At 40.0% G+C, this 13,101-nt stretch overlaps 1 protein-coding gene across 3 annotated transcripts in view; it reads left to right on the forward strand.

Annotated features, from left to right (window-relative positions):
* med1 (mediator complex subunit 1) overlaps positions 1-10,737 on the forward strand; it is a 91,909-nt gene extending 81,172 nt beyond the window's left edge. For all 3 annotated transcript variants that reach the window (XM_016254270.1, XM_016254271.1, XM_016254272.1), the window contains one exon: positions 6,702-10,737. In XM_016254270.1, coding sequence (XP_016109756.1) covers positions 6,702-10,455 — 3,754 coding nt within the window. In that variant the 3' untranslated portion in view covers positions 10,456-10,737. The remainder of the gene's footprint in view (positions 1-6,701) is intronic.
* The last annotated feature ends 2,364 nt before the right edge of the window (positions 10,738-13,101 follow it).

A 13,101-nucleotide genomic window follows, 5' to 3' on the forward strand; every position in this document is an offset into this window, starting at 1 on the left:
TTCTCACAATTTTTCTTTTTAACAAAATGAGATTTAAGATTTCTTTGTGAAATTGAAATGTCAAATAATAAAACTAACTTAATTTTAAAACAAATCACAAATCAAATAATTAAATACAAAAAAATAAATCTCTTCATATAAACAAACTAAGGCTTTGGCTGTGCTTTTTCCATTTTAAATCGGAGGCAACCACTGCATTTTAATCACGATCAAGACAAAAATGCTAAATACATGTTATTTAGATTGCAATTAGATTGTATAATTTCGAAATTTGAAGCAAAAACAGAATGGTCTGATATTAGCTTTGTGAATGAGCCACAAATGTCACACTCTAACAGCAGGTGGCGCTTATGGAACAGCCCGTATTTATAGGCTGCTGCACGGATCCAATATAATGATGCACTTGAGATTTCTTTCTCCACTGTTTACATTCACTTAAGGCATAACCGACTGTGTTTATGAGAATACTTGCCGAGACCGTTATTTTGAGATAATTTTGTGTGTGTTCATTCATCTGAATGGATGAAATTTCATCTGAAATTTCGCAAGGATATGCGGAAAGAGGAATCGATTCTGTGTACGCGCATTGTCTGAAATGCGGCTCTCTGAGCGTGCTCTGAATGAGTGCGCGCAGCTTCGAAATGCGCTTGAATGGTTTAAAACACTTGAATGTTTAAATCGGCAAGACTTAGAAACGTGCAAACGATCAACTATAATCCGTTTTACCCCTACAAGCTAGTGAACAATGCAAATCAAGGTAGGAATTTTATATAACTGTTAAAGATAGCCCGTCGGGCAGGGTGGTGAAACATTTTGGTAGCCCGACTGTAAAACACAATAGCCCCGGGACGTCGGGCTAGCGATTTTGTTAGCCCTGATATAGTATTTGAAGTTGGAAGGTATTTTAATCCCCCTGCAGTCACTAATTTTATCCCTTAAAATTCTTCTTTGATAATCAAAATGGCATATTTTAATGTTTTTCTCCATGATAATAATTTAATGGCTTAAATATAACTCTACACCCTTACCTCATTTAATAATGCAGACTCATGAATATGCTAAATAATCCTCGCCTCTACTCAGTCACACCAGCTCGGACTAGCTCCACTTTCACTTAAGCCTTGTTCAGACTGTCAGTCCAAATCTGATTTTTGTTCATATCCGATTGGAATCCGATCTAATGATGGACTGTCCACACTGTGTATCGCAACTGCTCAACTCTGATTTGTGTGTCCATGGCGCTCTTTCATTTTACTCAATATCTGCATTGCTTTCTATAGCAATGATGTTGTGTTGGTATGTCTAAGCTAAAAACAATAAGAGCAATACAGTTTGCAATACAGATTTTGTCTTACAACATGACGATATGTTGCCGTCGTGATGGATTATAATAAGGGATAACAATGTTACATCTTATGAGGCAGTGACCGAAAGGTAGGAAGCTGCGTGCGTGGCTTTATTGTCTCCACCGGTATTTGAGGTGGGTAGACTAGCAGTATATTGTTATTTTCTGCCTGACTTGCTATTCGCAACAATACAACCTTGTTTCTGCATTCAGCATGTTCGGCAAGTTTTCTAAAACAACTTCTGATGTGTTTACTTCTTACGTGGTGTGAGAATGTGAAAAAGCAACGCAAATTCCAAACTGAGCGGTCAGACAAACACATTTCCAAAAATTCAGTTTGAATAGGATTTCAAAGCACATATGAATGTAGCTCGAAACTGATTTGCAAAAATCGAATTTCATGTAGTTCGTTGCTCTTCAGACTATCTAAATATGATCAACATCCTTAGGTGGAGATGCTTTGAATAGCATAGAAAGACAATGGAGATAATGATATGAAAAGCCCCATCCCATTAAGTTGATCGGATTGGTTACATGTTTATGAAGGTAGGAAACTAACACCGTTTAAAACCACGTTTTTGAGACTGTATTTGGTACACTGCAGTTTTAAGGAGAAAATGCTCAGTAATGGTGTTGCGTTTGCACATGGTATGTCTTTCAGCATATTAAAAACACCAAAAAGACATGTGAACAATGTTCAAAAGGTATGATATTTTAAGCCAACTACAGGGCAGGAAAAATAACAACTAGATGATTAAAGCTCGTGAACGAACTTTGAAGTTGGCTTGAAAAAGCCTTGACTGGAAGTTTGAAGCAGTTGTATAAGCTTGAAGTTTGATAGATTAGTTAGATGTTACTAACTTGTTTAGCATGTTTCCTAAAAAGAATAGCTTGTTTCTAGCATGATTAACATGTTGGTAACATGATTTTAACATGATTAGAATGTTGCTAACATGTTGCTACAGTGGGGGAAATATTTATTTGATCCCCTGCTGATTTTGTACATTTGCCCACTTACAAAGACGGTAGGTTTATTTTAACGTATAGAGACAGAATACCAACCAAAAAATCCAGAAAAAAACATTATATAAAGGTTAGAAACTGATTTGCATTTCAGTGAGTGAAATAAGTATTGGATCCCCAAGCAAAACATGACTTGGTACTTGGTGCCGAAAACCTTGTTGGCAAGCACAGAGGTAAGACGTGTTTTGTAGTTGGTCACCAGGTTTGCACACATCTCAGGAGGGATTTTGATCCACTCCTCTTTACAGATCCTCTCTAGATCCTTAAGGTTTCTTGGCTGTCGTTTGGCAACTCGAAGTTTCAGCTCCATCCACAGATTTTCTATAGGATTGAGGTCTGGAGACTGGCTAGGCCACTCCATGGCCTTAATGTGCTTCTTCCTGAGCCACTCCTTTGTTGCCTTGGCGGTATGCTGGAAGACCCATCCATGACCCTTCTTCAGTGTTCTGGCTGAGGTTCTCATCCAAGATTTTACAGTACATGGCCCCATCCATTTGCCCCTCAATGTGGTGAAGTTGTCCTGAACCCTTAGCAGAAAAACAGCCCCAAAGCATAATGTTTCCACCTCTGTGCTTGATTGTAGGGATGGTGTTTTTGGGGTAATTTCTCTCCCTCCAAACACGGTGAGTCGAGTTTATGCCAAAGAGCTCAATTTTAGTCTCATCTGACCACAGCACTTTCTCCCAAGCCTTCTCTGAATCATTTAGATGTTCTTTGTTAAACTTTAAACTGGCCTGTACATGTGCCTTCTTGAGCAGGGGGACCTCGCGGGCACTGCTGGATTTCAGTCCATTGAGATGTAGTGTGAAACCAATGTTTTGCTTGGTGACTGTGGTCCCAACTGCCTTAAGATCATTAACAAACTCCTCCCGTGTAGTTCGGGGCTGATCCCTCACCTTTCTCATGATCATCCTTACCCCATGAGAACTTCTTAAAGTGGCAGGACTAATCTGTGTTCCACATGGGCACATTACCAATCTGTGGAAGCCAGAATTCTTGCTAGTTGGTAGGAGATCAAATACTTATTTCACTCACTGAAATGCAAATCAATTTTTAAAGGGGTCCTATTATGCTTTTTCACTACTTTAGTTAGTCTGCAATGTTGCTGTTTGAGCATAAAAAAAATCTGCAAAGTTACAAAGCTCAAAGTCCACTTTAAAAGGAGATATTTTATTTAACAGAAATCACTTTTCAAAAACTACAACGAACGACTCGTTTGGACTACAACGCATATTTTCCGGGATTTGAGATCACAAATATCGACGAATGGGATGAGACCTGGTTGAGCTGCACTAGAGAAGGCAACGAGTGTTATCACTATGTCAGAGACACGCTAAGGCAGACAAACTTAGAGTGGTTACAATCATCCGGGTTGAAATTGCGCTCAAATTGATTTGATTTTGACACAATATTTACACTGAAGCTTGCAGCGGCTATGGTAAAGGGCATGACATTTCCTTACCAGGCACCGAGTGCTGCCAATCACAACACACACTGGCCCAGCTAACCAATCACAGCACATTTCGTATTTCAGAAGGCGGGCCTTCATTTGATACAGAAACTATTAGAGCCTTTCATGCCAGACTGGGGAGAGAGGTGTTGTAATAATGTGAAAAATAATGTGTTTTTCGAACAACCTAGTATGGGAGCCTGTTCTAGTACACCCCCAAAACAAAATCAAGACTTTGTAAAAGAGCATAAATAGGACCCATTTAACCTTTATATAATGTGTTTTTTTCTGGATTTTTTTGGTTGATATTCTGTCTCTATCTGGTAAAATAAACCTACCATAAAAATTACAGACCCTTCATTTCTTTGTAAGTGGGCAAATTTACAAAATCAGCAAGGGATCAAATAAATATTTCCTCCACTGTAGTATGGTGCTAGCATGATTTTAACATGATTAGCACTTTGCTAACATGATGTTAGCATGTTTTAGCATGATTATCATGTTAGGTGTCGCAAAAAGCGTACTTATGCACTATTTTATGACGTTTTGTAGTATAAGCAGTGTGAGTAGTGTATTCACTGAAAATTCCAAAAAGAAAAAGTTCTCTTTAAATACCTGGATGATGCACTTAAATAACCGAAAAAATGAAGTGTGGAATATTGGACACTTCATGCACTCAACTGTTGCAGCTTTAATTACATAGTGAAGGGGGAGGGCCTATCAGACTCCAATTATGAATGACAAAATAACCTTATATAATTCATATTCTACATGGTTGAGTACATAGTGCATAAGTACATAGTGTATAGTGCGTCATACAGGACGCAGCTGTTGATTGCATGTTTCTAGCATGATTTTAGCATGATTAACATGTTGCTACAATGTTGTTAGCATGATTTTAAAATGATTAACAATTTGTTAACATGTTAGCATGTTTTAGCATGATTAACATGTTTGTTAGCATGACTTTAGCATGATTCGTATGTTGCTAGCATGATTAATGTGTTGATAACATGTTGGTAGCATGATTGGCATAGATAGATGTAGCATTGGATAGACGTTGGTAGCATGATTAGCATAGAAGATGTAAATCTGTGGGATTTTCATTATTTTTAATCTTAATTTTTATGAAAGATCAGATCAGTTAGAAAAGTCATAGCAACTAACTTCAGAACAGCCTGAAGGTCTGACCCAAGTTTGGTGATTGTAGCTTTAAAGGTCTAGGAAAGGGGTAGGCAAGTTTGGTCCTAGAGGCCGCAGAGTTCAGCTCCAACCCTGAAAAAAACTCACCTGCCTATAGCCTTCGTAATCCTGAAGACATTGATTAGCTTGTTCAGGTGTGTTTGATTAGGGTTGGAGCTTAACTCTGTTGGACTGCGGCTCTCTAGGACCGAACTTGCCTACCCCTGGTCTAGGAGGAGATGCCGACTAAATTTTGGACCAGAAGAAGCTTAGTAAATTAGCAGATTAGTAAATTGGCTTTTTCAAGCCAACTTTATGATGTTGCCATCTTTCTAAAGTATGTTTTACTGTCCTATAATTGACTTCAAATATCAGGTGAAAACTAATTTTACAAGAAGATTAGTAGACCTGTTAGTAAAAATCTGTTGACTTGAGCAGTCTTTGTTGCATTTTTTCCTCAAAAATGGGAAAAAGCGCATTGATTGTCGGGGAAACTGGATCATTCAGAAGAAACCCATGCAGAAATGGGTCAAATTCAACTATTTGCACAAATAGATACATTGAGATCCTTTATCTCCTATATCTAACCATATAGGGGCTTTAAAGGGGTCATATGATGTTGCTAAAAATAAAATTATTTTGTGTATTTGGTGTAATGAAATGTTTATGCAGTTTAAGGTTAAAAAAACATTATTTTCCACATACTGTACATTATTGTTTCTCCTCTATGCCCCGCCTTTCTGAAACGTGTCGATTTTTACAAAGCTCATCGGTCTGAAAAGCGAGGTGTGCTCTGATCGGCCAGCTATCCAGTGCATTGTGATTGGTCGAATACCTCAAGCGTGTGAAGGAAATGTTACGCCCCTTACCATATTGTGATGACTTGTGCCGGCCGTAGAGACGAGACAAAAACATTCAAACCCATTATAAACGAGGCATTTGTTGCATCCAGTGGGGACATAATTACCGATTATAATGACTTAAGGCCCATTCACACCAAGCACGATAACTATAAAGATAACGATAAAGATATAGTTATAAAAATCGTTCTCAATATTAAAGAATAGCAGAGTCCACACTACAACTATAACGATAAAGGCACAGAGAAACGATATGGTTGGAATCATTTTCAGAATGATTTTTTCCAGCTGATGAATGATAGAAGCTTTGACAGCCAATCAAAATCCATCCTGCTGTAACGAGCTCAAGAATTTAAAGCGGCAGATGCGCGTGCGCTTAGAATACACAGACGATATAGTTCGCTGGTGTGGTTATTAATATCGTTATCTTTATAGTTATCGTTCTTGGTGTGAACGGGGGGCTTTATACTGTCTTTTTACACGTTGCATTGCATCGCGCCGCGTAAACATAAAACCATGTCTGCATTTGTGATTGGAGAAATGACAAACTACAAATGCTACTCTACACTGCTCAAAACTCACGTTTGAATCGTCAGTGGCAAATTTATATATATATAGACGCACACACATTGGAAGTCAATTGCTTCTAGCAACTTTCTTCTAAACATCTCCTTTTGTGTATAACAGAACAAAGAAATTAATACATGTTTGGAGCAACACAAGGGTGTGCAGACGATGATTTTTTTTTTTCCATTTTCGGGTGAAATTTCCATTTAAAATGTGCTTAATGTCAATGAGTCAGAAAGCCTTTTAGATTTTGCATCTGTTTTTCCTTCCCTAGATGCATGTCCATTCCTGTGACTATGCGTGCCATCCGACGCAAGGCAGAGACCATTCAGGCAGATACTCCAGCATTGTCCCTTATAGCTGAAACTGTGGAAATTATGGTGAAGAAGAACTTGCCCCCAACTGGCAGCCCAGGTTACATGGGAATGGGTACAGGACCAGATGGGAGCAACCCAGTGGGTCTTCCTGGTTTAAATAGTGGAACCAACTCTGCAGGAAACAACAATGTTGTGGATGTAGGAGGAAGTGGATCTTTCCAAGGCCCAATCACCTCGCTTTTCAACATGGGTCGTACTGGTCAGGGAGGCTCATGTGCCGACACCATAGGACAGGGTGGAGGCCAGCAGCAAACAATGCAACAACAACATCAACAGTCTCAGAGCCATGGTTCAGATGACTTTAGTAAAGTTACTCAGAATCCAATCCTAACCAGCCTTCTGCAAATAACAGGCAGTGTTGGGTCCAGTCCAACTCCCCAGCCACCTCAGCCTCACCAGACCCCCCCACCAACCACCTCACCGGCAAGCAACACCAAAAACCACCCCATGCTAATGAACCTACTGAAGGATAATCCCTCACAAGATTTTGCTGCATTGTATGGCAGTAGCCCTCTTGAAAGACAGAACTCATCTGGCTCCCCTCGGACAGATAGCCAAGGGCAGTCTTGCCCCAGCACCAAGGGCAAGAAAAAGCGTCCAAGAGGCTCTGATAAAGGAGTAATGGGAGCAGGCGGCGGAATGAGCATGAAACAACAATCTCAGCAGCAGTTGGGAGGCATGACCCAACAGCATCATCACACACACCACTCTGAAGACGATTTCCACCGAGAGCTTTTCTCAATGGACGTTGATGCCTCCCAGAACCCCATTTTTGATGTTAGTCTTCCAGGTGATGGACTTGACACCCCTCACAGTATCACTCCAGCTCCAAGTCAGTGTGGAACACCACCTTCAGGTCCTGGAATGCCATACCACTCTCAGTGTCATGTCCAACCCCAGACACAAGTCCAGTCTCAGCCACAAGGATCTATTCCCCGTATGGTCCGCCTCTCCAGCTCTGACAGTATTGGGCCTGATATCAATGACATTTTGTCTGATATTCCTGATCAGGCCAACAAAGGAAGCAACAGCAGTCATGGCCAGCACCTCATGGCTGGTGAAGAAGGGGGTCCCTTGGGAACTCCACTCCGGGATTCTTCCAGCTCAGGTCAAGGTAGTGCAGTTTTTGAGGCAGATCTGTTTAATGCAAACAGCAATGAAAATCCCTTTACTGATGCGGCAGACTTGATTGCAGAAGCTGCTACTGCAGCAACACCCAATAGCGATACTTCCTCAACTAATTTCTTTCCAGACACAGACTTCAACCCAGAGCTTTTACCAGGACAGGGAAGTTTTTCACATTCCTACTTTGAAGACAGCTCCTCCAGCCCTGACCCAGATCTTGAACTGGTTAAAAGTTTCAGTGGGGGAAGTCAGCAGAACACTCCTACAGGCACACCTCAGAATCCTGCCTCACATGGCCAAAATACTCCAGAGGCTTCATTGAAAGACCCTTTTGAAATGGGTATTTTTAGTGGAAATGGTAGTGGAGGAAAGCCAATACTGGGCCCAGCATCAGATATGGCGGACTCACACTTTTCTCATACTGGTGGAGGCCAAAGTCCACTCATGTTGGGCGTTGTGTTAGCAGGTAATGATTTTAAAAGTGGTGATGCAAAGGTTAAACCACAGCAGATGAGGGCAAAGGAGGATAATGGGGGAGGAAATTCTGGAATAGGAATGGGGAGTGTATGCTCTTCTGAAATGAAGCAGGTAAAACGCAGTCGCACTCCTTCAAGTGAGGGCAAATCAAAAGACAAACCACCAAAACGTAAGAAGCTAGATCCAGATGGCAAGTCACCTTCACACAGCTCAGGGGGTCGGCCATACACTCCTCCTTGTGGAAGTGCAACTTCTGGAGGATTAGTAAGTGCAGGTGGATCTAAGTCCCCTGGGAGCTCAGGCAGGTCTCAGACTCCACCAGGAGGTGCTACTCCACCAATCCCCAAAATCACTATACAAATACCCAGGACTTTAACTGGAGGAAAAACATCATCTCATGGAGGCTACACATCAAGTAGCTCAGCAAGCGGAGGTACTGGTAGTACAAGTGGCACAAGCAGTAGCAAAAGCCACCATTCCCACTCCTCTTCTTCAGGGAAGATAAAAAGTAGTAAACTTGAAGGCTCTGTTGGGCAAGGCAATATCCCCAAATCATCAATCATTGCAGGTATTGGCAGTGGTATGCCTTCTCAATCCAAAGGATCTTCCATGGGGATGACTGTAGGCAAGCCATCCTCTTCTCCCATAACAAAGCACGGTTTATCAGGCTCAGGCAGTGGTGGCAGCAGTGGAACAGGAAGTGGAAATAAAAAGCCCCAAGGTGGTAAGCCACCCAGCTCACTCATGAACCCCAACATCAAGCCCAACATATCACCCTCACACTCTCGTTCTGGAAGTTCTGACAAGCTGTCCTCTCCAATGAAACTCCAACAAGGCCAGTTGCCTGGAACCCCACCCTCTTCTAAGGCTAAATCCCCTATTGGCTCAGGTGGTGGAGGGTCAGGAGGATCCAAGTCTTCTTCAGGTGGTGGAATGGGAACCCAAAAACTATTAGGCAGTAGCTCATCCACAGGCACTTCTTCATCCTCTACCTCCTCTGCAAGCTCCTCTTCGTCATCTGGCTCCATACCCTTTTCTTCAAATGGTCAGTCACAGTATGGGAGCAGTGGCGGAGGTTGCAGTGGAGGGGGTGGTGGAAGTGGGAACAACCCTAATGCAAAAGGCAAGTCCCCAAGCCGAAACAAAAAGCCATCTCTTACCGCAGTCATAGACAAACTGAAAAGTGTGGGTAGTGGGGGAATTGGTGGAGAGGAGGGTGAAGGTTGTGGTGGCAGTAGTGGGGTAGTGCCACAAAATACTGGTCCTACATCCTCCAAGCATGGTATGTCCTCCCTGGGAGGTGAGTTTCTGAGCAAGCGAGACAAGATAGACAAAGATGGCAAATCCAAGGTGTCTGGATCAGGGGGCAATTCTGGTGACAAGAAGACTGATTCCAAAAGTAGTGCTGTGACAGGCACTGGTGTGGCAAAGATTATCATCAGCAAACCAGAAGGGGGCTCTCCAAGCATAAAATCTAAAGTAACTCTTCAGAAACCTGGAGAAAACTCTGGAGATGGTGCCATGCGTTCACAGCACTCAGGCCACAAAGCATCACCCCTTTTCAGTGGTTCTACACCAAAACATGACCGCAGCTCTCCAAGCCACAGCCGTTCCCCTGGGTACACGCCTATAAATCCAGACAGTGAGAGTGAGTCTGGTAGCAGTTCAATTGCTGAAAAATCTCATCAGAACAGTCCTAGCTCTGATGATGACCAAACTATGAGACCACACCAACCAATTCAAGACTACATGAGTTCCATATCCATTAGCCAGAGTGAAAAACACAAGAAACATAAAAAAGAGAAGAAGAAGCAGAAAGAGCGGGAAAGAGATCGAGAAAAGGAAAAGAAGAAGTCAACAATGACTTGTGGGCCCTCCTCTCACCCAGTAAAGACAGATGGCTGGTCCAGATCCCCTATATCTTCAGAAACTTCAATGTCATTGCTTAGCTCTGAACGCTCCTCACGACCAAGTCCTGTGTATATCCATGCAGAGGATGATGACCTCATGGACTCTGCCTTGACAGGCAATCTAGAACCTTTCAAATAAAAAAATTAATTAATTAATAGTTTGCAGAGGCAAAGGAATGCAGATGACTTTTCTTTTAGACTGCATTTTTTTTAAACAATTGGGGGGGGGGGGAATCAAGTATTTTATGATAATTGTATTATGTATAAATGTCACTATTTTTAATGTGGAATTATTATTTTGAGGGAAATATCTTAAAGTTGTCAAATTTTATTTGGAGAAAAAAAAGAATTCCATTTAAAATAATTTGGCAGTGTATAGAATATTGGTACAAGATTTTAAATTGATTAATAGTAGCTATGTACGTGTTTTTTTTTCTTCTTTTCTTTTCTAATTGTATGCTTTATTTTGCATTTTTCCAAATTAGATAGTATGTACACTGTAAAATAGTCTTGTCTGTCATTGAGTTATTTAGCTTGCTTAACTGGATGCATTGTCAAAAACATTATATAATGAAAGCCTCATTCCTTTGTAGTCTGTTTACCTGTAATTAAAAGAAATTGAGCAATAATTGAAAGAAATTAATGAGCATATTGTTTAAAAAAATTAAAACACCTTTTTAATCTTGGAAAATATGAGTATTTTAAATGTCCAATTATTTTACATATTACATTTCTACTATCACTTCTGTTTACTACTGATGAAGGTATGTGTAACAAGAATTAATTTCATTGTATGTCTTTTCTGTAAAATGGATTAAGTTTTACAAGACAGAAATAAATGTCACTGCCAAGTTTTTGTTGATCTTTTGGCCTCTTGCCTATTTGGGCCTGCAGTATGATAATGGTATGAGTTAAAGTATTTTTGCACATTACTAAAGCTCATATTTGTTGTAGGTTAAAACTCTGTGGATTCTTTTAATCAAACACTCCATGAAGTCTGAATCTGTGAGTGTACTGTGAATCAGAGTGAGACAGGTGTTTGTGTTATAAATGCTGATTGTGCATAAGATTTAAATAATCTGTTAATTTACATATATTAACAACTGCCATTATTGCCATAGACACATTTGGCATACCTTATTCTTAGGTAGTTAAAAATGGCAAAATAAGAGGGTGTTCAGTAATTAAACATTTATTTATTTAGATTGTTTAATTTATTAGTAACTTAATATAGTTAAGACTTAATCTTAATTGTTAATTGATTTACTGTAATGAACTGTGGGCTATTTAACTCTTATACACATGATACACGGGGCAACTTTTTTTGAGCAACACTGCTTGAGCATTTTTCCATTGAGAATGGGTAACCAATTTCTATCTGGATATTTTAGATCGGTCGTGGGCCCTGTGTCACACCTGGTTGCCTGTTGACGGCAACATTTCCCAAAGTTGCCCGGCAACATTGCTCAAAAAGTGTGTATCATCAGCCTTCGAAGTTCTGGTATAGAATAGCACATTATCAGTTGTACATAATAAAGAAAAGGAATAAAATGAAGAGCTGAAATAAAAACATTTTTGTAGAATATCTTTTAAGACATTTTAACATTTGAAATTAGTTATTTTGGCTACTAAAACATTAAAGATTATTTTTTCAACTGTACTAGGTTACTGTTTCTGACATGGGTACAATTAGAACAAAAGTACTTTTCTTTATGAACTGGAAGTGAAGAATATTAATATATAATTTTATATAATATTTAATGTAGTAGACAAAAGCAATATGGAATAAAAAAAGTTTTTAATTACTAGTTTTTGTGTGGTAATATACAGTGGGGCAAAAAAGTATTTAGTCAGCCACTAATTGTGCAAGTTCTCCCACTTAAAAAGATGAGAGAGGCCTGTAATTTTCATCATAGGTATACCTCAACTATGAGAGACAAAATGAGAAAAAAAATCCAGAAAATCACATTGTAGGATTTTTAAAGAATTAATTGGTAAATTCCTTGGTAAAATAAGTATTTGGTCACCTACAAACAAGCAAGATTTCTGGCACACACCGCCCGGGCAACGAAGGAGTGGCTTCGTAAGAAGCATTTCAAGGTCCTGGAGGGGCCTAGCCAGTCTCCAGATCTCACCCCCCTAGAAAATCTTTGGAGGGAGTTGAAAATCCGTGTTGCCCAGTGACAGCCCCAAAACATTACTGCTCTTGAGGAATGGGCCAAAATACCAGCAACAGTGTGTGACAACCTTGTGAAGACTTACAGAAAACGTTTGACCTCTGTCATTGCCAACAAAGGGTATATAACAAAGTATTGAGATGAAATTTTGTTATTGACCAAATACTTATTTTCCACCATAATTTGCAAATAAATTCTTTAAAAATCCTACAATGTGATTTTCTGGATTTTTTTTTTTCTCATTTTGTTTCTCATAGTTGAGGTATACCTATGATGAAAATTACAGGCCTCTCTCATCTTTTTAAGTGGGAGAACTTGCACAATTGGTGGCTGACTAAATACTTTTTTCCCCCACTGTAAAAAGCAAAAAGTGTCCCAACTCTATACAGCCTACCATATATAGGATGGTGGAGAGTTGACAGAAAAGTAGAGGCAGAAACTGGCTGTATTGCAAACTTGCCTACTATATACATTATGCAAATGTTTATCCGATGTCCAAATTCACAGCAAGGGAGAGGGTGGCGATTTGAGCCTATGGGATATTGAGCCACTCCTAGGAATCCAAAAAATTGGTCATGTGACTGCAAATATTTTAAGAGTCATCCATT

Source organism: Sinocyclocheilus grahami, unplaced genomic scaffold (assembly GCF_001515645.1).
Source record: "Sinocyclocheilus grahami isolate Dianchi unplaced genomic scaffold, SAMN03320097.WGS_v1.1 scaffold1234.1, whole genome shotgun sequence".
NCBI lineage: Eukaryota > Metazoa > Chordata > Actinopteri > Cypriniformes > Cyprinidae > Sinocyclocheilus > Sinocyclocheilus grahami.